This window comes from Oncorhynchus nerka, linkage group LG4, assembly GCF_034236695.1.
Source record: "Oncorhynchus nerka isolate Pitt River linkage group LG4, Oner_Uvic_2.0, whole genome shotgun sequence".
NCBI classification, from domain to species: Eukaryota; Metazoa; Chordata; class Actinopteri; order Salmoniformes; family Salmonidae; genus Oncorhynchus; species Oncorhynchus nerka.
Genome location: NC_088399.1, coordinates 52,289,291 through 52,313,233, shown reverse-complemented (window position 1 = coordinate 52,313,233; position 23,943 = coordinate 52,289,291). Strand labels below are relative to the sequence as shown.

Genomic DNA, 23,943 nt, shown 5'->3' with positions numbered 1-23,943 from the left:
TGTGAATTGTACTACGGCTGCAGGAGTCCTGGAGGGGGGAGGAGATAAATGAAGACCAACAGAGGAGGAAGAATAACGAAGAAGACCGTCGTCTTGTCACTCACGCAAAGTCCTCCCCGAGTGTACAGATGAGGTGTGCTCCAAACACACTCCATAAAGACAGCCCGCCGCACTCCCAGGTCACCATGGCAACGCTGTAGTCGGGGGACCAGCGGATCAGCTTCACCGCGCCGGTCTTGTTCCACACGTCTGAGGAGGGAGATTCGATACAGACACGGCGACCGGTCAGACAGAAATCTTTTCAGTAATACAGTCGAGTCAATTCCATTTCGTCAATTCATTTCAATTGAGGAAAACTAGAATAAGAATATGGTTTACTTCCCGAATTGACCATAACCCTGCTTTTACAGTACTATGGTTTCTTCGGTTTAACAGTGACTTGTCAACAACAGAGATAACACAGCGCCGTGTAAAATAAACATCCCCGTGATGTCATCTAGCTCAGGGTTATTTAAAAATGTCAATAGGATTTTACACGCCACTGTACTTTCATACCACCCACTACCACTAGGTGGTATGAGTGTGCCATAAAACAAACCAATGGTTCTGCATGGCTGATGTGTTGAGGGGAACTACTCCATAGAATCACTTGCACTTTCGAGTCAAAACGAAAACCAGCCCTATAAAGAGGCATCATGTGATACCATTCAGTGTAAAAACCTGACGGGGTGGACTAGTTTGTATAAAAAAAGTGTACTTTCATCCGTCAACACTAAACGGGAGCGTGAGCTGGTGGTCAGTCAGAGACAGACGTACCAGGGAAGTGTTTTGGGGTGAGCTCCAGCTTGTGGGAGAGCTGCATGGATCCTGTGGTGGTGTCAATCATGTACACCAATACTGAGCCACTGGAATAGAGACAGAGAGAGAGACAAATGTTCATAATTACTCATTACTCTTCCTTCTCAGGGTAACATTGTGCTTTGGCAATATGTGCCAACGCCAATAAAGCAAATTGAAATTCAAACACAGTCAGGGGATTCAATACATGAATAAATAACGCTGACCCATCAGAAGTAGGCATATTACATAACAGCCGCTTGTGCAGTCAAGTTCATGTCAATCTCGTTTAGTACCGAGTACCAGCAATGAATTAGCCGACGTTTCCTAAATGAAAAACAAAACAAAAAAAACGCTGAAATAATGAGCAGGCATTTAATGAACGGAAAGGTTGCGGAATCACACAGCCGGTGATTGACTCATCATCTACTGCCACTCAGGATCTCTCTGCTGAACTCATCACTGCAGGTCAGCGTGTGTGTGCAAAACAAGCCGCTGTCTGTCTTTGTGATTGGTGTGTGTTTGACAAGCGTTTCTCACGGATTGTGCAATCTGCCAGCTTGTGTGTGTTCTCTCACACACACACACACACACACACACACACACACACACACACACACACACACACACCTCCTGCTTAACTGACTTAACAGTGAGACCATGGATTCTCTTGATTGTGTCATTTGCATTCCAGTTAAACAGCAGACAGGAAGTGGCTACAGAGGCTTGTACTGATGTCAGCAGGACACACGTACCTGGCACAACCAAACGCCATCAGCCTGTACTTATTGTTGACCGCCACACACGTGCCGTCTGTTACGTCTGCTGCCCAGACGCCCTGCAGCTGCTGGGGGAGACAAGAGACAGTCCGATAGATCACCGTACGTCACTCCCGACACACACACACGCACGCGCAGGCAGACACTCGCCTCCGCCTTTCACTCCACCCCCATTTTTCATCGACCCTTGACAGTCACGCTTAACGTGACTTACAGAACGCGGCTGCGTTGTGTGCGTCACCGCAGCAAAACCGCACACACCCCAACACAACACTTCTCCCACCGTTCTTATGAGTCCTAGCCTGTCAATCGTCAAGCGCCACAGCAAATCACACACACACAGACTTCTTTCTCTTACTTCCGCAGTAAACCGGCTGGCTACAGGACTGATGAATCCCAGCCTCCCGTCGTCAAGCACCACAGCAAAGCCATCCAGAGTCACACAGTACTCCATGTCTCTGATGTACAGCCCCTCCAGATCCAGAGACGGACCACCTGCACAAGCAAATAAAACGCATGAAGAAAGACATTGCACATGCATGACTTCAGGCCTACGCAGGGACGACACTTAGGCTGCGTTTACACCGGCAGCCCAATTCAGATTTCCCCCCCCCCCCCCCCCACCAATTGGCCTTTTGACCAATCAAATCAGCTCTGGAATATATCTGATGTGCAACGATTTTGATGGGATGGGTGAAAAGACCAATGAGTGGGGGAAAAAGATCTGAATTGGGCTCTCAGTTAGACACAATCCCTATGGCTGCATTTTATGTAAACGTGTATAGATGTAGTGGGGAGAGGATGGAGAGGTCTGGGGAGAGGATGATGTCGATTGAGCCCGACTGCAAAACGCACACATGGGTAGAGGTTCAGGTTAGTTGAGAGGGATCGGTAAGGGCTAGGTGGGGTGGGTACAGGTAGGCGAGGGAGGGAGGAAGACGGTGGCGAGGAGAGGATGTTGTATAGTGAGTGTGACTGACCGCGTGCTGACTGAAGGTCCAGGGAGAAGGGGACGGTGCAGAGACTGATAGCCTTCCGGCCATTGCTGACTCCGTCCCAGTGGAGGATGTGGAGGTAGCCATCAGCTGTAGACACCAACAAGTCCTCCTGAAGAGACTTAATACTGGGGTGTGAGAGAGAGAGAGACAGAGAGAGAGAGACAGAGAGAGAGAGACAGAGAGAGAGAGACAGAGAGAGAGACACAGAGAGAGACACAGAGAGAGACACAGAGAGAGACACAGAGAGAGACACAGAGGTGGGGTGCTTAGCTAGTGTTTACTGGATGCCCGGCTGTGAGCACATCTATTCCTAGTACCAGGCTTTAGTGTCTCCCACACAACAACAAGAAAGAGAGCGAGAGAGAATGCACTGGGATGTTCAAGCAGCCCACAGAGGATCTGAGAGCAGATCAGAAGCACCCAGCACCTCTCCTGCAGTCACTCAGACCCCTTACCGCCGTCCTTCAAGTAAACGCTCCTGCTCGTTGTTATGCCTGAAGCGCAGCGAGAAAGACTTAGTGAGAGAGCGAGTATGAATTTGTTACAGAGGGAGAGGGCGCGCGCAACAGAAATGAGTAGAAAATGGAGAGAGAGAGAGAGAGAGCATGAGACAGAAAATTGAAGTTGGATAAAAGGAAGTGTGACAGATAATAGAAGAGAGACAGATGAAGAGAAAGAGAAGTAGGGAGATGCTGAGGGACCTGGCTGGAATGTGTGGTCCCAGTGTTCTCAGATAGTCTGTGAGTACCGAGGACTACCCGATAGCCTAAACTCAGTAATCTGACTGCGGTCTGGCTTCATCTCTCCAGAGCAGAATGGGGGCATTCTAGAGCCAACAGCCACTAGGACTGGAGAATGGGTCTTCTCAAGCAAAAAGAACAATACTGGAGCTTAGCTGCTCTGCTCAGTTCACCTCAGGCATGCAGCTCTAAAGCCAGGCTACTGGCAGGATGGACACACGTGCGCATGCACAGACGCACACAGAGACGGTCACGCGCACGCACACAGAGACGGTCACGTGCACAGAGTCGCACACAGAGACGAGCGCAGAGACGCGCGCAGACAGACACGCCCCCACGCGCAGACAGCGACACACAGACAGAGAGACCAGACAGACACGCCCCCACGCACAGACAGAGACACGTCCCCACGCACAGACAGAGACACGCCCCCACGCAGACAGAGACACGCCCCCACGCACAGACAGAGACACGCCCACACGCACAGACAGAGACACGCCCACACGCACAGACAGAGACACGCCCCCACGCACAGACAGAGACACGCCCCCACGCACAGACAGAGACACGCCCCCACGCACAGAGAGACACGTCCCCACGCACAGACACGTCCCCACGCACAGACAGAGACACGTCCCCACGCACAGACAGAGACACGTCCCCACGCACAGACAGAGACACGTCCCCACGCACACACAGAGACACGTCCCCACGCACACACAGAGACACGTCCCCACGCACACACAGAGACACGTCCCCACGCACACACAGAGACTCGTCCCCACGCACACACAGAGACACGTCCCCACGCACACACAGAGACGTCCCCACGCACACACAGAGACGTCCCCACGCACACACAGAGACGTCCCCACGCACACACAGACACGTCCCCACGCACACACAGAGACACGTCCCCACGCACACACAGAGACACGTCCCCACGCACACACAGAGACACGTCCCCACGCACACACAGACACGTCCCCACGCACACACAGAGACGTCCCCACGCACACACAGACACGTCCCCACGCACACACACGCACACACAGACACGTCCCCACGCACACACAGAGACACGTCCCCACGCACACACAGAGACACGTCCCCACGCACACACAGACACGTCCCCACGCACACACAGAGACACGTCCCCACGCACACACAGAGACACGTCCCCACGCACACACAGAGACACGTCCCCACGCACACACAGAGACACGTCCCCACGCACACACAGAGACACGTCCCCACGCACACACAGAGACACGTCCCCACGCACACACAGAGACACGCCCCCACGCACACACAGAGACACGCCCCCACGCACACACGCCCCCATGCACACACAGACAGACACACCCCCACGCACAGACAGAGACACCCCCACGCACAGACAGAGACACACCCCCACACACAGACAGAGACACACCCCCACACACAGACAGAGACACACCCCCACACACAGACAGAGACACACCCCCACACACAGACAGAGACACACCCCACACACAGACAGAGACACACCCCCACACACAGACAGAGACACACCCCCACACACAGACAGAGACACACCCCCACACACAGACAGACACGCCCCCACACACACAGACAGACACGCCCCCACACACACAGAGACACGCCCCCACACAGACAGACAAAGGAAACGCAAGGATGATAGATCTTTAATGTCCTACTGAAGTCCACAGGGACTAGAGGAAGAATGTGCGAAGCCATACGCAGTTAAATAATTTGCCGCAGTCAAATTGACAAATTGGTTTGGGAGGAGGAAATCTCTTCAGCACAAAATGTACACAGTGGCTGAAGTACGTACCATGCACCAGTCCAGAATGTAAAATAACATTTTTGTTTACTTGCATACTAAAAACACTTCAGTGTCCAGTAGGAGTTCCAGCGTGCATGCATGCATGTATGCATGTATGTATGTATGCATGTATGTGCGTTTCCGTATTTAGGTGTGTACACGTTGGGGTTTGTATACCGTGTGTGTATATCGTGTGTGTGTGTGTGTGTGTATATCGTGTGTTGGGTTTGTATACCGTGTGTGTGTGTGTGTGACACAACGTAGTACCTGGTGATGGGAGCCTCCAGATCTATGGGTCTCTTCATCTCCAGGCTGAGAGCGGGGGCACACTGCTCTTCTTTATAACCTGGGGTGACCTTGACACGCGGACTCCCTCTAAAAACACACACACAAAAAGATCAAATTCACAGTACCTTATCAAGTCTAAATCAAAAAGGCAAAAAAGCCTGGGTTAGTCAACAACGTCGTTCTAGGATCTAGGCAATAATGACGCATAATAACAGCAGCAGTCAGAGAGCAGGATTTTTGTTTAAATGGTCTGAGAGTCCTTCAGCAAACTCCAAGCTGGCTGTCATGTGCCTTTTACTGAGGAGTGGCTTCTGTCTGGCCACTCTACCATAAAGGCCTGATTGGTTGAGTGCTGCAGAGATGGGTTGTCCTTCTGGAAGATTCTCCCATCTCCACAGAGGAACTCTGGAGCTCTTTCAGTGATTGGGTTCTTGGTCACCTCCCAGACCAAGGACCTTCTCCCCCGATTGCTCAGTTTGTCCGGGCGGCCAGCTAGACAAAGAATATTGGTTGTTCCAAACTTGTTCCATTTAAGGCTCAAATCAAATCCAAACCAAATTTTATTGGTCACATACACATGGTTAGCAGATGGTAATGCGAGTGTAGCGAATGCTTGTGCTTCTAGTTCCGACAGTGCAGCAGTATCTAACAATTCCCCAACAACTACCTGATACACACAAATCTAAAGGGATGGAATGAGAATATGTACATATAAATATATGGATGAGCGATGGCCGGTATAAGGTACAGTATATATATATATATATATATATATATATATGAGATGAGTAATGTAAGATATGTTAACATTATTGGCATTGTTTAATAATATCTTCTTAGGGATTTGGTTCCTGTGGCGGGATCAAATCAGCAGAAATTTTAGAGCGCCACCTATAGTTTTCGATAAAACTCAAACTTTCATTAAAACACACATGCAAGGTACTGAATTAAAGCTACACTCGTTGTGAATCTAGCCACCAAGTCAGATTTGTAAAATGCTTTTCGGCGAAAGCATGAGAAGCTATTATCTGATAGCATGCACCCCCCAGAATACCAGACCTTCACCTAAACAACAGATTTTGCGGTAGCCGGCGCTACCCAAAACGCAGAAATAAAATATAAAACGAGCTTCTTTCTTGGCACTCCTATATATCCCATAAACATCACAATTGGGTCTTTTTCCCGATTAAATCCGTCATTGTATAGGCAAAATGTCGTTTTCTGAAGACCGGTCTGAGCCAGGAATACTCCCTTTTACAAGACGCAACGTCACTTTTTAAAATTACAAAAGTTGCCTATAAACTTTTACAAATCACTTCAAACTTCTTTTCTAAACCAACTTTAGGTATTAATAAACGTTAATAATCTATCAAATTGATCACGGGGCGATCTGTATTCGATAGCAGCAAGTCTTGAAATCATCGTCCATGTTTTCCATTTCACAACATCCTGGGGCGAGCCCCAAGAAAGGAAGTGCCCTGACGTCATCTAACCAAGGATAAAGCAGGGGAAAAAATGCCAGTACTGGCGACATCGTGTGGAAGCTGTAGGAATTGTACTGAATGCCTCGTTTTTTGTCTGTCGCCTTAGACAATACATTGACTGGCGGATTAATATCTTTTTGGGGTTTTTGGTGAACAGTTCGAGGGATTTTTACTCCTAAACACGTTATGTTATAGCCACAGACACGATTTAACCAGTTTTAGAGACTTCAGAGTGTTTTCTATACACACATACTTATCATATGCATATACTATATTCCTGGCATGAGTAGCAGGACTTTGAAATGTTGCTCCCTAACAGGAGCGATGGCCGGTATAAGGTACAGTATATATATATATATATATATATATATATATATATATACACATACACATATGAGATGAGTAATGTAAGATATGTTAACATTATTGGCATTGTTTAAAGTGACTAGTGATCCATGTATTAAAGTGGCCAGTGATGAGTCGCTGTAGGCAGCAGCCTCTCTGAGTTATTGATTGGTGTTTAGCAGTCTGATGGCCTTGAGATAGAAGCTGTTTTTCAGTCTCTCGGTCCCAGCTTTGATGCACCTGTACTGACCTCGCAATCTGAATGGGGTGAACAGGCAGTGACTCGGGTGGTTGTTGTCCTTGAAGATCTTTTTGGCCTTCCTGTGACATCAGGTGTAGGTGTTGTCACAACGCGCCCTTTTTGGGTGAGGATCATAGCACCCCCTCCTCTCTCCCCCTCTCCCTCCACAGTTTTATGACTTAACAACATGAAGTAAATTCTTGGAAGAGACCCTCTCCTCCTTTGGACATGCAGTAAGAGGAGAGAGGATTTCACAGTGGAACAGAGGCTGATCCCACAAACTCCTACATTCCCAAAATTTGAGAATTAAACAATATTTATATTTTTGAGAATGTGGAACCGGTCGGTGGGAAAATCAAGGAACAGTCATGTCGAGATTCCTTCATGAGGTCACCAAATGAAACACAGGAGACACACATTACTGTTTGTTTGTATACACTTCTCAATTACGGGATTTGCATCTGATGGTTGTGTAAAATATATGATTGAACATGAAACTATTTGTGAGAAGATGTCAACAAGATACTTGTTTAGATATAACATTTTAACTAGTCAGTGGCCACACCCCCATGAGCCCAGACATCACATTAGGCATCATAGAACCACCCCTTCTTCCACAGAGTACAAAACCACTTCCAACAAAATGTACATTAGATGAGAAAACATGGAGCTGAAGCTGTTGAAATGGTTAATAACTACATCTCTACCAGAGGACAAGACCAGAGAACGTGGAGAGCATTCCCACGTTGAAATGGCAAATAAATCAACAAACTAAAGAACAATTATTCAGACTGCAGCTGTTTAAATACTCTGAAGTAACCATTCTAACAACCTAAGACTTTGATCTCTGGTGGACAAACCAGAGGTTCTCTGTCGACTGACTATCCAGCAGAAGGAACGTCAATCGCAGAGGGACAACAAAAACGCAGACACTTGTAAATATGTCAATTGGAATATCTTTTCAAATGAGCGGTTGTTCATGTTCAAAGTATTAGCAATGAGTGTAGTTATCCTCTATGAGTTAACTGCTCGAGTGGTCCCCACCCCATTTCCTTTGTCTACCAAGTAGTCATTTCGGTTTCATCTGCTAGGAACTTTTGCTTTGTATCATGTAATAACCAATGTATGACCTATTTGTGTGTGTGTTTACGTAATTCCGTGATTGATTAAGTTTGTTAAATAATCAAGCCAATTTGTATATCGCTGATTCATGATGCTATGCTAGGGTTCGTGCAGATATCCAATGGTTTGCGGCGTCCAGTAATGAGACTGATAAGGTCAAATTCATTAATACGCAACTGTTTTGATAAGATATGAGTTATGTTCCCATGGTGCCCTGACTTCCTAGTTAAAGTTACAGGATTAGTTTGATCGTGCAATTAAAATTATTAAATTATTAAAATTACACAGAGAATTGATTTGATAATATACAGTCTTCACATTTACTGATAGTCAACGACAACAGTGTCCTGGAGGGCAGGTAGTTTGCCCCCGGTGATGCGTTGTGCAGACCGCACCACACTCTGGAGAGCCTTGCAGTTGAGGGCGGTGCCGTACCAGGCAGTGATACAGCCCGACAAGATACACTCAACTGTGCACCTGTAAATGTTTGTGAAGGTTTTAAGTGAGAAGCCAAATTTCTTCGGACTCCACTGTCTGTGCGGGAGGACCATTTCAGTTTGTCTGATGTGTATGCCGAGGTACTTGAAACTTTCCACCTTCTTCACTACTGTCCCTTCGATGTAGATAGGGGGTGCTCCCTCTGCTGTTTCCTGAAGTCCACGATCATCTCCTTTGTTCTGTTGACGTTGAGTGAGAGGTTGTTTTCCTGAAACTACACTCTCAGGGTCCTCACCTCCTCCATGTAGGCTGTCTCGTTGTTGTTGGTAATGAAGCCCACTACTGTTGGATCATCTGCAAACTTGATGACAGTTGGAGATGTGCATGGCCACGCAGTCATGGGTGAACAGGAGGGGGCTGTGCACGCACCCTTGTGGTGACCCAGTGTTGAGGGTCAGCGAAGTAGAGATGTTTCCTACCTTCACCACCTGGGGGCGGCCCTCATAGTACAGGGCCCAAATCACACAGGGTGGGGTTGGGACCCAGGGCCTCCAGCTTAATGATGAGCTTGGATGGTACTATGGTGTTGAATGTTGAGCTGTAGTCAGTGAACAGTCCTTGTTAGTGGGGATTCCAATTGGTCAGACCAGCGTTGAATATTCTAGTCACAGGTACATCCTGTTTGAGTTTCTGCCTAACATGGTAGGAGCAAGATGGCGTCGTGGTCGGATTTGCTTAAGGGAGGAAAAGGGAGGGCCTTGTATGGATTACTGAAGTTAGAGTAGCAGTGATCGTGTGTATCACCCACGTGAGTGCTGCAATAAATACGCTAATAGAATTTAGGTAGCCTTATTCTCAAATTTGCTTTGTTAAAATCCCCAGCTACAATAAATGCAGCCTCAGGACATATGGTTTCCAGTGCAGTTCCATGAGGGCCGTCGTGATGTCTACTTGAGGGGGTATATACACAGCTGTGACGATAACTGACGAGAATTCACTTATAATATATGGCCGGCATTTGATTGTAAGGAATTCTAGGTCGGGTGAGCAGAAGAACTTTGAGTTCCTGTATGTTATGATTACATCATGAGTCGTTAATCATGAAGCATATACCCCCCACCATTCTTCCCAGAGGTGTTTATATCTTTGGCGCAACGCATGAAAAAGCCCGGTGGCTGGGCTGACTCCGACAACATATCCCAAGAGAGCCATGTTTCCGTGAAACAGAGAATGTTACAATCTCTGATGTCTCTCTGGAAGGCAACCCTTGCTCTAATTTCATCTACCTTGTTGTTAAGAGACTGGACATTGGCGAGTAGTATACTCTGAAGCGGTGGGCGGTGTGCACGACTACGGAGCCTAACCAGGAGGCCGCTCAGTCTGCCTCTTCTGCGGCAACGTTGTTTGGGTCGGCTTCTGGGATTAGATCCACAAATATCCGTTTCGGGAAAGTCATATTCCTGGTCGTAATATTGGTATGTTGACGTCGCTCTTATATCCAATACTTCTGCCCGGCTGTGTGTAATAACACTTACGATTTTATGGGGTAACAACGTAAGAAATAATACAAATTAAAATAAAAAAAATTACTGCATAGTTTTCTAAGGACTCGAAGAAAGGCGACCATCTCCGTCGGCGCCATCTTGCTAACGGAAGCTAATGTGTTCTTGGGGACCATCAATGCTGCAGAAATGTTTTGGTACTCTTCCACAGATCTGTGCCTCGACACAATCCTGTCTCAGATTGTGTCGAGGTGGACAATTCCGGACAATTCCTTCGACCACATGGTTTGGCTGTTTCTCTGACATGCACTGTCAACTGTGGAACCTTATATATAGAGAGGTGTGTGCCTTTCCAAATCATGTCAATCAATTGAAAATTTACCACAGGTGGACTTCAATCAAGTTGTAGAAACATGGCAATGATGATCAATGGAAACAGGATGCACCTGAGCTCAATTTCGAGTCTCATAGCAAAAGGGTCTGAATACTTATGTAAATAAGCCATTTCTGTTTTTAGTTTGTCTATTATGGGCTATTGTGTGTAGATTGATGAGGGGAAAAATAATTTCATACATTTTAGAACAAGGCTGTAATGTAACAAAATGTGGGGGAAAAAACAAGCGGTCTGAATAATTTCTGAATGCACTGTATATACTGTGTGTGTGTGTACATGGACATTTTAGTCATTTAGCACTCTCTTATCCAAAGCGACTTACAGGAGCAATTGGGGTTAAGTGCCTTGCTCAAGGGTACATCGACAGATGGCCCAACCTCTTAAACGTTAGGCTATCTGCCGCCCGTATGTATGCATGTATATAAACTGTACACACACACACACACACACACACACACACACACACACACACACAGTTGAACATAATACACTCTATGGGCATATCAAAGTTCCAGAGTGGGATCTCTGCTACTTTTAGATTCATGAGCCAATCTGTAAGAATTACCAACAGAGTGAATGTGAAAATGGATTCAAAATGGTTGACCTCTGCTGGTGATTTGCAGGATGTGCAATAATACAAGTAAAAGGAGGGCTATGATTGGTTACATTACCTACTGTGCCAATATCTCTGTATAAAATAGGCCACCAATTTAAATGACTGGGCTCCCTGTGGAGCTCAGAGTGGTCCCTCACTGAGAGACCTGGCTGTGGTGATGACACACCCCTGTGCCCTGTGTTATAACAGTGGGATGGTTCAGCATATGACTGGTGAAGAACACATTGTACAGTCATCCACAGCAATAATTGTTAATCTAATTAGTCCTGACATTTGCCAAGGCCTTCGACGTGCAATGATGCCCTGAACTACAGCCTTTTCCTCGGGCCCACTGACTGGTACACACACATTATTATATTGTGTAGACAGCACACACAGTTTGGGTTTGTGTTAAAACACTGAGTGACTGAACATTGACCTTTGTGGCTAAACTTTGAACTCTAGTCCAGTCCTAAACTACAGCCTATTGCTCAGACCTACTGGTAAATGAATTGTGATAACATGCCATGTGTCGACACACAGTGGGGTTTGTCCTAAGCTATGAGTGATTGAGCATTGTTGGTCTTTGTAGCTAGCTTCGAAATTCCACATTTAACCCCTTCCTTCCCCAGCAGGCCCTTGCCCTGTTGCAGTTGACCTTTGTTGTTGTACTTTGAACGTCAACATTTTACTCTTGGAGGGGGGAGAACAGGAAGGAAAGAGTTGAGTACTCACTTGGGATAGACTGGCTCATAAAGATACTTGTCCTCTCCTCCTCCCACCACGTCAAACATGAGGATGTAGCCATTGGCAGCCTGCAGAGAGAGAGAGAGGGCGAGGAGGGAGAGAAAGAGAGCGGAAAAGAGACACATTATTCATGAGTAAGGTGTGGCCTTGGTCATGCTTGAGATCCACCCTGATCCATCAGAGAGGGACTGTGGTTTGGTGTGTTATTACATCCAGCCTGCTGTATACAGAAAACATCTCTCTCCATCCCCAGCCACCACTGTTCAGACCTGTCATTATTATCAGATAGGCGAGGGAGCGCTCCTTTTCAGCCCCCCTGGCTTTGCTTGCCTGTCTTGCAAGGGCAGTCGAGACAGGAAAATACTTCAGACCAGAGAAAGTTTAACCTAGAATAAGGGGAGTTTTTTTTCCTAACAAGCTTCGGGGCATCAAGGGGCACAGTAAATAGAGATAGGCCTATACACGCCTAAATGCACACACTTTTAATTTCATGTTTAACAGTTGTCAAGTTCCTGACTTGCCTGTTCATTTGCACACCACAAGTTCACAAAAAGACGCTCGCAGTAAACTTGAGCCTGAAGTCCGAGACTTCAGCGACACGTGATACCGTCAGTCAGTCAAGTGAATGGCATATAATTTGCGTGGTCTCGCAGTGCACTCACTGAACTAACGTTGTAGCCTAACCTCAAGTAACCCCAAACAGTCAAAGGGTACTTGGAGTACCCCGACATTTCCACACAGTGTGGCAACCAAAATGGCGTGCCACGTACTAACGAAATATAAATGAGGTGAGAAATTTGACTCATTCCCCACAGGCAACACCAGCTGGAGCAATAAGTAGGCTAGAGTACTATAAAACCAGAGACGGAGAGAGAAAGAAAGAGATCTGTAGCCAAACTGGGCTCTGTTATAGTCATTAAGGCTGGATTAGCAGACACATGGTTCTTGGCCTACTCTTAAAAGCAAACAACGCTTCAAACCGACACTCATTTCACAGACTGTTGGTCATTCAATGTGTCAACCTCTAGAACTGAAAAAGGAACAGCTGTTTATGACAGGAAAAAAAAAGAGAAAAAAGGGGTCAAATTTCTTATGATCGAAATGAAGGACCATATTTCATGTACAGCTTACCACAGAAGCATACAGATACCTAAATCGTCTAATGTTAGTCTTGCTAAAGCTTTTCCGTGTATACATTTGACAAAAACAACTCTTAAATGAGTTCTATATTTCTTTCCACAGCCAAAAACAGCTCAACTTAGACTGGGGTGTATCTAGCTTGGTCTCAGATCTGTCCGTGCCATTTTACCAACTCCTACAGTCATCATTGTTACGACTGTTGGCAGGACAACTTCGATCTGGGACCAGACTAAGGAGCATCCAATAAAGAATAACCCAAACAACAACAGAGCCATACAATTACACAGCTGTCTCCATGGAGATGAAGGGGGAGGAAGTAAAACTAGTTCCATAATTAAACATGACATTTCAGTAGAAGCCTGGTTGGAGTAAGTGATGTAGTGACACTAGCAATGCTAGAGGCAAAGCTGTTATGAAAGAAAGGCTAGAGAAATTCTTTGGAAAAATAACTGTTGAAAAAGGAAAGAACTGTCCATGACAACAAACAGAGCAGCCAGAGTCCATGTAGCTTTGATCTGGTGTGTGGCAGAAACAAAGCCAAGCATTACTCAGAGAGCAGAGCAATAAGAGACTGAAAATAGAGTCTGGGCTGGGAAAAGGAGAGAGCGAGAGAGTATAGAAGAGGAGGCAAGAAAGAGATAGCGACACACTACATGGCCAAAAGTATGTGGACATCCCTTCAAATGAGTGGAATTGGCTATTTCAGCCACACCGGTTGCTGACAGGTGTATATAAATCGAGCACACAGCCATGCAACCTCCATAGACAAACATTAGTAGAATAGCCTTACCGGAGAACTCCGTGATTTCAACATGGCACCGTCATATGAAGCCACCTTTCCAACAAGTTAGTTTGTCAAATTTCTGCCCTGCTAGAGCGGCCCCGGTCAACTGTAAATGCTGTTATTATGAAGTGGGAACGTATAGGAGCAACAAAGGCTCAGCTGCGAAGTGGTAGGCCACACAAGCTCACAGAACAGGACCGCCAAGTGATGAAGAACGTAAAAATTGTTGCAACACTTACTACCGAGTTCCAAACTGCCTCTGGAAGCTACATAAGCACAAGAATTGCTCGTCGGGAGCTTCATGAAATGGGTTTCCATGGCTGAGCAGCCGCACACAGGGCTAAGATCACCATGTGCAATGCTAAGCGTTGGCCGGTGTGCTTTACAGCTCGCCGCCTTTGAACTCCGGAGCAGTAGAAACGCATTCTCTGGCGTGCTGAATCAAGCTTCATCTGGCAGTCCGACGGACAAATCTGGGTTTGACAGGATGCCAGGGGAACGCTACCTGCCCAAACGCATAATGCCAACTGTCAAGTTTGGTGGAAGAGGAATAATGCTCTGGGGATTTTTTGTGGTTCAGGCCCTTTAGTTCTAGTGAAGGGAAATCTTAACGCTACATCATACAATGACATTCTCGACGACTCTGTGCTCCCAACTTTGTGGTAACAGTTTGGGGATGGCCCTTTCCTGTATGACAATGCCCCCGTGCACAAAGAGAAGACCATACAGAAATGGTTTGTCGAGATCGGTGTGAAAGAACTTGACTGGCCTTCACAGTGCCCCAACCTCAACCCCATCGAACACCTTTGAGATGAATTGTAACACCGACTGCGAGCCTGGCCTAATCGCACATCAGTGCCCGACCTCACTAATGCTCGTGGCTGAATGGAAGCAAGTCCCCGCAGCAATGTTCCAACATCTAGCGGAAAGCCTTCCCAGAAGAGTGGAGGCTGTTATAGCAGCAAAGGGGGGACCAACTACATATGAATGACATGTTCGACGAGCAGATGTCCACATATTTTTGGACATGCAAAGTAAGACGGGACATATTTTTGGAAGAGCAGTCAGTGTGTCTGAACTTTGAGAGTTCACCCTGCGACTCTGTGCTGATGAGGGAAGAATACATGCTGCCTTAGTGAGTGACAGCTGGCTGAGTGACAGCTGAGTGAGTGACAGCGAGGCCTGGATGGGAGCAGAATCAAGCCTGCTAGTGATAGACTCACGCTTAACACTTGCGCCAACTTGCTGGCACTAATATCTTTAACATTCCAACAACTTTGGCGGACGCGTAACCAGCCCAGTACAGTGCCTCTCGGCTTGCTTTGGCTATGCTCTGTAGTGTTAAAAAATGGTATTATGTTTCTACTCTGTCACTCTATAGCAGGGTTGGGGTCAATTCCATACACTGAAATTCCATGCTTTTCAATTAGGAACATGTGGAATTGGGTTTGCTTTCTGAATTGACTGGATTTAAATGGAATTGACCCCAACCCTACAGAGCCTGTAGGCTCCTGCTGCATGATGACAAGCAGTCGAAATACCGATGCTAAGAACATGGCTGGGACATGACTTCATGGGCATTACGTAGGAATGATTTTGCATATGAAAACGATGAGAGCGAGTGTGTGAAGCGCCAAGCCAAACATCTCCTTGCCAAGTTGATCTGTCAGACTCCTCCACATGACGGTCGAGGAGGACCATTTTTTTATGAGAACATAGCAGGGCAAAGAAAAGGACTGTGTTGGATATAGAGCGGTGGTTCAATTAAATCTATACAGTTACTGGACCACCTTCAAGAAACATTCATGATGCGCTGAACCGCAGGGATGGATGTGGTTGCCTGGGTGACAGGACAGCAGAAACAAAAAGGGCCCGACAGTCAGACTTACTCCAGCTACATGTGGGCTATCAGACTTTTCCCCGTTGAATATGTTGACACTTGTAGAACATGGAGTTCTGAATGGTTCATTTTTATATCTCGGATTGAATATGTAAACTCTGCAACAACAAAAAAGGGGGAAAAAGAAACTGCCCCTTTTCAGGACCCGGTCTTTCAAAGATAATTAGTAAAAAAATCAAAATAACTTCACAGATCTTCATCGTAAAGGGTTTAAACACCGTTTCCCATGCTTGTTCAATGAACCATGAACAATTAATGAACATGCACCTGTGGAACGGTCGTTAAGACACTAACAGTTTACAGACGGTTGGCAATTAAGGTCACAGTTATGACACCAAAGAGGCCTTTCTACTGACTCTGAAAAACACCAAAAGAAAGATGGCCAGGGTCCCTGCTCATCTGCATGAACGTGCCTTAGGCATGCTGCAAGGAGGCATGAGGACTGCAGATGTGGCCAGGGCAACAAATTGCAATGTCCATACTGTGAGACGCCTAAGACAGCCCTACAGGGAGACAGGACGGACAGCTGATGGTCTGCCACTACGAAGACTACGTGTAACAACACTTGCACAGGATCGGCACATCCGAAGATCACACAGGTGGCAACAACAACGGCCCGAGTTACACCAGGAAAGCACAATCCCTTCATCAGTGTTCAGACTGTCCGCAATAGGCTGAGAGAGGCTGGACTGAGGGCTCGTAGGCCTGTTGTAAGGCAGGTCCTCACCAGACATCACCGGCAACAACGTTGCCTACGGGCACAAACACACTGTTGCTGGACCAGACAGGACTTGAAAAAAGCGCTCTTCACTGACGAGTCGCGGTTGTGTCTCACCAGGGGTGATGGTCGGAATCGCGTTTATCGTCGAAGGAATAAGAGTTACACCGAGGCCTGTACTCTGGAGCGGGATCGATTTGGAGGTGGAGGAACCGTCATGGTCTGGGGCGGTGTGTCACAGCATCATCGGGCTGAGCTTGTTGTCATTGCAGAAAATCAACGCTGTGCGTTACAGGGAAGACATCCTCCTCCCTCATGTGGTACCCTTCATACAGGCTCATCCTGACATGACCCTTCAGCATGACAATGCCACCAGCCATACTGCTTGTTCTGTGCGTGATTTCCTGCAAGACAGGAATGTCAGTGTCCTGCCATGGCCAGCGAAGAACCCGGATCTCAATCCCATTGAGCATGACTGGGATCTGTTGGATCTGAGGGTGAGGGCCGTTCCCCCCAGAAATGGGAACTTGCAGGTGCCTTGGTGGAAGAGTGGGGTAACATCTCACAGTAAGAACTGGCAAATATTGTGCAGTCTATGAGGAGGAGATGCACTGCAGTACTTAATGTAGCTGGTGGCCACACCAGATACAGACTTACTTTTGATTTTGACCCCCCTTTGTTCAGGGACACATTATTAAATTTCTGTTAGTCATATGTCTGTGGAACTTGTTCAGCTGGTCTCAGTTGTTGAATCGTGTTATGTGCATAAAAATATTTACACGTTAAGTTTGCTGAAAATAAATGCAGTTGACAATGAGAGGACGTTTCTTTTTTTGCTGAGTTTATTAGTCCTACAGGAGAGATGGAAGAGAAAACATTATTAAAAACTTGGTTGAAGAGAGAGTAGTTGCCATAGAAAACAATTTACATTTCATTACCTACATTTGAGTAAGTCACAATACACTCCAACTTGCACATGCACACTCAAACCTTTAACTGTGACTCCTCGTCAGACAAATATTCTGCACACAGAAAAGCAGGCCCAACACTTCCAGTTAGTTATTACTTAAGAACAGCACTTCATCACATTTGAAAGGGGGAGTATATAAATATAGTGTGAATGCTCACAGCAGGCTCCTCAGTCTCCTCAGATGGCCTAGTTATTATAATAACCTTTTCCTCAGATTGAAAACGCAGTGCAGATATTTCAGGCCTATCTGAGCTAACAAGCCAGCACTACAGCTGAGCTGAGACATGGTGGACTGTGTGAAACTAAACCGACTGCAACGAATCTAACTATGCAAAAAAACTAATCTATAAAATAAAATAAAAAATAACTTACTGTGGAAAATACTTCTTAAAAAAAGTATTTCATTTTTTATTTTTTACATACGTTTGACTTTGTTGCATTTACACATTTCATGCAAACACACAACTGATCGTTGGCTCCTTGTAAGCACGTTCAATGTGTTCATTCATTTAACTTTCAGTCTTACTGCTTGTTGGGAGCCAAAATGAGCTCTCGTAATAAACTTGTCTATCAAAAGAGCTTGAGCATGTTATAAACAGGAATAGTACTCGTGTCTCAAATACACAGATACAAACATGGACAGCAGCACCTGTGAGGATCCTAATCTTGAGCAAAGGTCCCCCTTCAAACACTTAACATCTTTCACAATAGAAGCTCCCTTGGAAATGCATGTTAGACAGATAATTCTACAAAGACAACGATGGTATTTTGGCAGCAAGAGTTAAAAAGGTGCAATATGGAGAAACTGCTCCGCCTCCACCATTTCCTGGTTGCTAAAATTCAAATAGTTTGCGTAATTTCAGTTTGTGACAAGTGTAGAGAATCACTAACATCTAAACCTCTGAAATACAGTATATTTTCCCCTCAAAAATATTGTATTTTCAACTGGTGTACAAAACCAAAAGTAAAAGACGTAAAAACATAACTCAAAAATGGGAAGCATAGAAATAGCGCACATATAACAACTACCGCTTCTTAGACCTGCTTTCAAATGATCTATAAACATCTATTTCTATGGGAATTTGGTCGGGTCGTCAAGTAAGTTATATTGCAGCTTGCAACTAGCCTACCTCAAAGAATATCTCTGGATCTGGCAAAACGGGCCTTGCTTTCTGTTTTGTTATTTTATCAAGCTGACCGGCTACATTGTTGAGAAAACAGAACTGAAAGGCCATGCAACATCTAGCCTTCTTGGTGTTGTGACTCAGCCGAGGGCACGATGCTGTGGGCTAAAAAGGAAACTGCTTGGTATAGAGGTCCTGGATGGCAGCGAGCTCGATGTGTGTGCTGTGAGGAAGGCCACCTACTCTTCTCCAGGGCTTCTATCTCACAGAGACCTGCAGCTAACAGCCTTTCTTTTATTGAGCATACCAAACATTACAAACACCTTCCTAATATTGCATTTCCCCCTCAAAGATATTGACAGCAGGCTAATTAGCACATCACTTAACAGTAACATATTTATTACAGATCACAGCAGAACTCTGGAATCGGAATGTTGTCAATTCTCATCTCTGTAGTCTATTCTCTAACGTTGATTAGAAACTGTGTGGTTCGAGTCCTGCATGCAAATTTGGCTGACAGCCGTGGTATATCAGACCGTATTCCCTGGATATAACAAAACATGTATTTGTACTGCTCTAATTACATTGGTACACAGTTTACAATAGCAATAAGGCACCTTGGGGGTCGTGGCATATGGCCAGTATACCACGGCTAAGGGCTGTATCCGGGCACTCCGCTTTGCGTCGTGCATAAGAACTAGAGGTCGACCGATTAAGCGGCATGGCCGATTTCAAGTTTTCATAACAAATCGGTAATCTGCATTTATGGCTGATTACATTGCACTCCACGAGGAGATGGCGTGGCAGGCTAACCACCAGTTACGCGACTGCAGCAAGGAGCCAAGGTAAGTTGATAGCTAGCATTAAACAGATCTTGTAAATAAAAACAATCCATCTTAACATAATCACTAGTTAACTACACATGGTTGATGATATTACTAGTTTATCTAGCTTGTCCTGCGTTGCATATAATCGATGCGGTGCCTGTTAACTTCTTGGTGACAGGGGGCAGTGTTTTCATATCCGGATGAAATGCATGCCCAAATTCAACTGCCTGCTACTCATCCCCAGAAGATAAGATATGCATATTATTAGTGGATTTGGATAGAAAACACTGAAGTTTCGAAAACTGTTTGAATCATGTCTGAGTATAACAGAACTTATTTAGCAGGTGAAACACAGAGGACAAACCATTAAGATTTGAGGTCACTCTTTCAATGGGTTTCATTGGGAATCTAGATTTCTAAGGGACCTTCTTGCATTTCCTATCGCTTCCACTGGACGTCAACAGTCTTTAGAAATTGGTTGAGGTTATTCCTTTGTGTAATGAAGTACGGCAATCTTGAACGAGGGTCATTTGAAGTGTACTGTTAGATAGAGGAGCGTGGCCAGAAAGCATGCTTTGTTTTCTTACTGTATTGAACACAGATCATCCGGTCTTAAATTTTATCGTTTATTTACATTAAAAAATACCTAAAGTTGTATTACAAAAGTAGTTTGAAATGTTTTGGCAAAGTTTACGGGTAACTTTTGAGATATTTTGTAGTCACGTTGCGCAAGTTGGAACCGGTGTTTTTCTGGATCAAACGCGCCAAATAAATGGAGATTTTGGATATAGACAGAATTAATCGAACAAAAGGACCATTTGTGATGTTTATGGGACATATTGGAGTGCCAACAAAAGAAGCTCGTCAGGCATAAATTATATTTTTATTTATGCATTTTGTGTCGCGCCTGCAGGGTTGAAATATGGTTTCTCTTTGTTTTCGGAGGTGCTATCCTCAGATAATAGCATTGTTTGCTTTCGCCGAAAAGCCTTTTTGAAATCTGACATGTTGGCTGGATTCACAACAAGTGTAGCTTTAATTTGCTATCTTGCATGTGTAATTTAATGAAAGTTAGATTTTTATAGTAATTTATTTGAATTTGGCGCTCTGGGCTGATACCTCACTGTTCTCATGATCATTGCAAATCCTGTTTTATGAGCCAAATTGTGGTCAGACAGTTGAGTAACAGAAACACACTGAACACAGAATAAAGGAAAACACAAAAAACACAGAAAATTATGAAATGGAGACAAGAACCCCCCCCTTCCACACAGCTTACTTTTTCCTTTCTCCCTCTCCTAAAGATAAACTTTGCCTGGGTCTGGTGCGATTACGTTGTCCCTCCTGGGAGCTTTGGTCTGCACTCCTCCAATTTGGGGTTTCCAGCAGGGCTATGCGTCCCTGAGTCTCAACACTCCATAACCGAGGGGGGCAGGGAGTTCCGTTTGAGTTTTACTTCCAGCCCTTCTCTGAGAAAAACACTCCTCCGGGTAAAAAGACAGACCGTGGCTGTACTATAACCGGGCGTTATAGTTAGACAAATAGCCAGACAAGCAGTGATGATTAGGTAGGTAGCCGAGCGGTTCGAGCATTGGGACAATAACTAAAAGGTTGCTTGTTTGAATCCCAGTGTGCAAGGTGAAAAATGTTGCCGTTCTGCCCTTGAGCAAGGCAGTTAACCATCACAACAACTGCTCCCCGGGCACCGACGACGTTGATCAAGGCTGGGTTAAAATGCGGAAGACACATTTTGTTTGAATACATTCAGTTGTGCAACTGACTTTCTATCCCCTTTCGATTTCACTAAAAATACCCAGGTAAGACCAAGGTTCCTAGTCCGGTGTATTTGTCGATATGGCCAGACAAGCAGGGGTTTACAGTGCTTTCAGAAAGTATTAATACCCCTCGACTTATTCAGCCCGAATTGAAAATGGATTAAATAGGTTTGGGTTCTCACACATCCCATCTACACACAATACCCCATATTGACAATGAAAACATGTTTTTAGAAATGCCAGTACATTTATTGAAAATGAAATACAGAAAATCTCATTTACATAAGTATTGACACCCGAGTCGATACTTTCTAGAAGCACCTTTGGCGGCAATTACAGCAGTGAGTCTTTCTGGGTAAGTCTAAGAGCTTTGCACACCTGGATTCTACAATATTTGCCCACTATTCTTTAAAAAAATGCTCAAGTCTGGCCATAGATTTTCAAGACGATTTAAGTCAAAGCCAACTAGTCCATTTAGGAACATTTAATGTCTTGGTAAGCAACTCTGGTGTAGATTTGGCCTTGGGCTTTAAGCATATCCATAACATGATGCAGCCACCGCCATGCTTGAAAATATGAAGAGTAGTACTCAGTGATGTAACGAACTTTAAACAAAAAGTGAATTTCTTTGCCACATTTTGCAGTATTACTTTTTTTCCCCCTGTAGAAACTTACTTCTTTTCACTCTGTCTCTCAATTAGGTTAGTAGTGTGGCATATCTACCATGTTATTGATCCATCTTCAATTTTCTCCCATCACAGCCACGGAACTCCTTAACTGTTTTAAAGTCACCCTTGGCCTCGTGGTGAAATCCCTGAGTGGTTTCCTTCCTCTACGGGAACTGAGTTAGGAAGGACGGCTGTATCTTTGTAGTGACTGGGCGTATTGCTACACCACCCAAAGTGTAATTAATAACTTCACCATGCTCAAACAGATAATGTCCACTTCTTTTTTTCTTCTTATCTACCAATAAGTCCCCTTCTTTGCGAGGCATCGGGAAAACTTCCTTGTGGTTGAATCGGTGTTTAAAATTCACTGCTCGACTGAGGGACCTTACAAATAATTGTATGTGTGGGGGTACAGAGACGAGGTAGTTGTAGGAAGAAAAAAAAACATTCAGACTATTACTACACAGAGTGAGTCCATACAACTTACGTGACATTTTTACTCATTCACTTGAAGGCTTGTCATAACAAAGGGGTTGAATATTTATTGTCAAGACATTTCAGCTTTTCATTTATTAAATTTGTAAAAAACAATATCTAAAAACGTAATTCCACTGGATGTTATGGGGTATTGTGCATAGGCCAGTGACAATTTTTAATTGAATCCATTTTAAATTCAGGTTGTAAGACTAAATATAGAAAAAGTCAAGGGGTGAGAATACTTTAAGGCACTGATAGTATAGGCCTACCTCGGAGACTGACTAGGGAAGGTAGATGGGGGGGGGGGGGGGGAGTAGGGAAGAAGGGTGGGAGAGAGAAGGGAGAGGGGGTGGGAGAGAGAAGGGGTTGTGACCAGACATCTCATGCTCTGTTGCGCCTGGAATGTAAATGGCACAGGGTTTTCAGACAAAACATCTAAAGTCAGCTGTTTTTAATCTCTCATGTTACAGGTAAAAAAATAAATTTCAAACAATGTACTTGAAAGCTCAGCCAGAAGCCAGCCAGCTCGGTCTTCACTCTCAATACAGCTTGAAGGTAAAAGTAGACATTTGCACACAATTAGGATATAGGATATAGTGACTGCATTGTTTGAGTCAGCTTCTTTCGTGTGCTGAATTAATTAATACAAGAGACGGTCGAAAAACAAATTGAGTCTTCGAGTTCACTCATATTGGCCTAGTTACTCTAGATAAGACAGAGTGTGGAAACAGCAAGCGAGCCGATTTGAAAACAATTGGCTTGTAATTCTTTCTGCGAGAGGACTTTTTCAGCTTGAAAAACACACCTCTTTGGATGTTTTCATCCTGAACTTTACCTCAGGGATGGGGGAGGGGGAATAAGATTTGCAAGGTCACGACCATGAGGAAAATAAATAAGTGGTTAAATAAGTGGTCAAGAAAGCAGAAACGTGCAGAGGAAAATCAAGGGATCACCAAATATCTCCACTGTATTAAAGCAAGTAATCGACAGGGACTAAAGAGATTACTTGAGAATGAAGACTTTACTTCAGTTCAGCAGACGTTTGTTCTCTGGAGGAGTCCGAACCTATTCACGGAAAGTTCTGAGTGAAATTTTAGGTAGCTAAAGGCTGCATTAAAATCTATTTTATGATGTACAGGGATCTGTGTATTTAGATAACCTTTGGCTTGGAGTCCTCATGCCTCACTGGTCTCAAAGCTTCGGTCATCACGCCTTACTCACT

General features: G+C 45.1%; 1 protein-coding gene across 2 annotated transcripts in view; it reads right to left on the bottom strand.

Annotated features, from left to right (window-relative positions):
- The window catches only part of LOC115105964 (guanine nucleotide exchange factor subunit RIC1), a 59,319-nt gene that overhangs the window by 14,211 nt on the left and 21,165 nt on the right, over nt 1-23,943 (bottom strand). Inside the window, exons 3-9 of one of the 2 annotated variants that reach the window (XM_029628509.2) lie at nt 12,327-12,406; nt 5,450-5,557; nt 2,597-2,739; nt 1,975-2,111; nt 1,593-1,684; nt 817-905; nt 105-249 (exon numbers count right to left, since the gene is read on the bottom strand). In XM_029628509.2, the coding sequence (XP_029484369.2) occupies nt 105-249; nt 817-905; nt 1,593-1,684; nt 1,975-2,111; nt 2,597-2,739; nt 5,450-5,557; nt 12,327-12,406 (794 nt within the window). The remainder of the gene's footprint in view (nt 1-104; nt 250-816; nt 906-1,592; nt 1,685-1,974; nt 2,112-2,596; nt 2,740-5,449; nt 5,558-12,326; nt 12,407-23,943) is intronic. The other variant, XM_029628518.2, reaches the window with a different exon arrangement.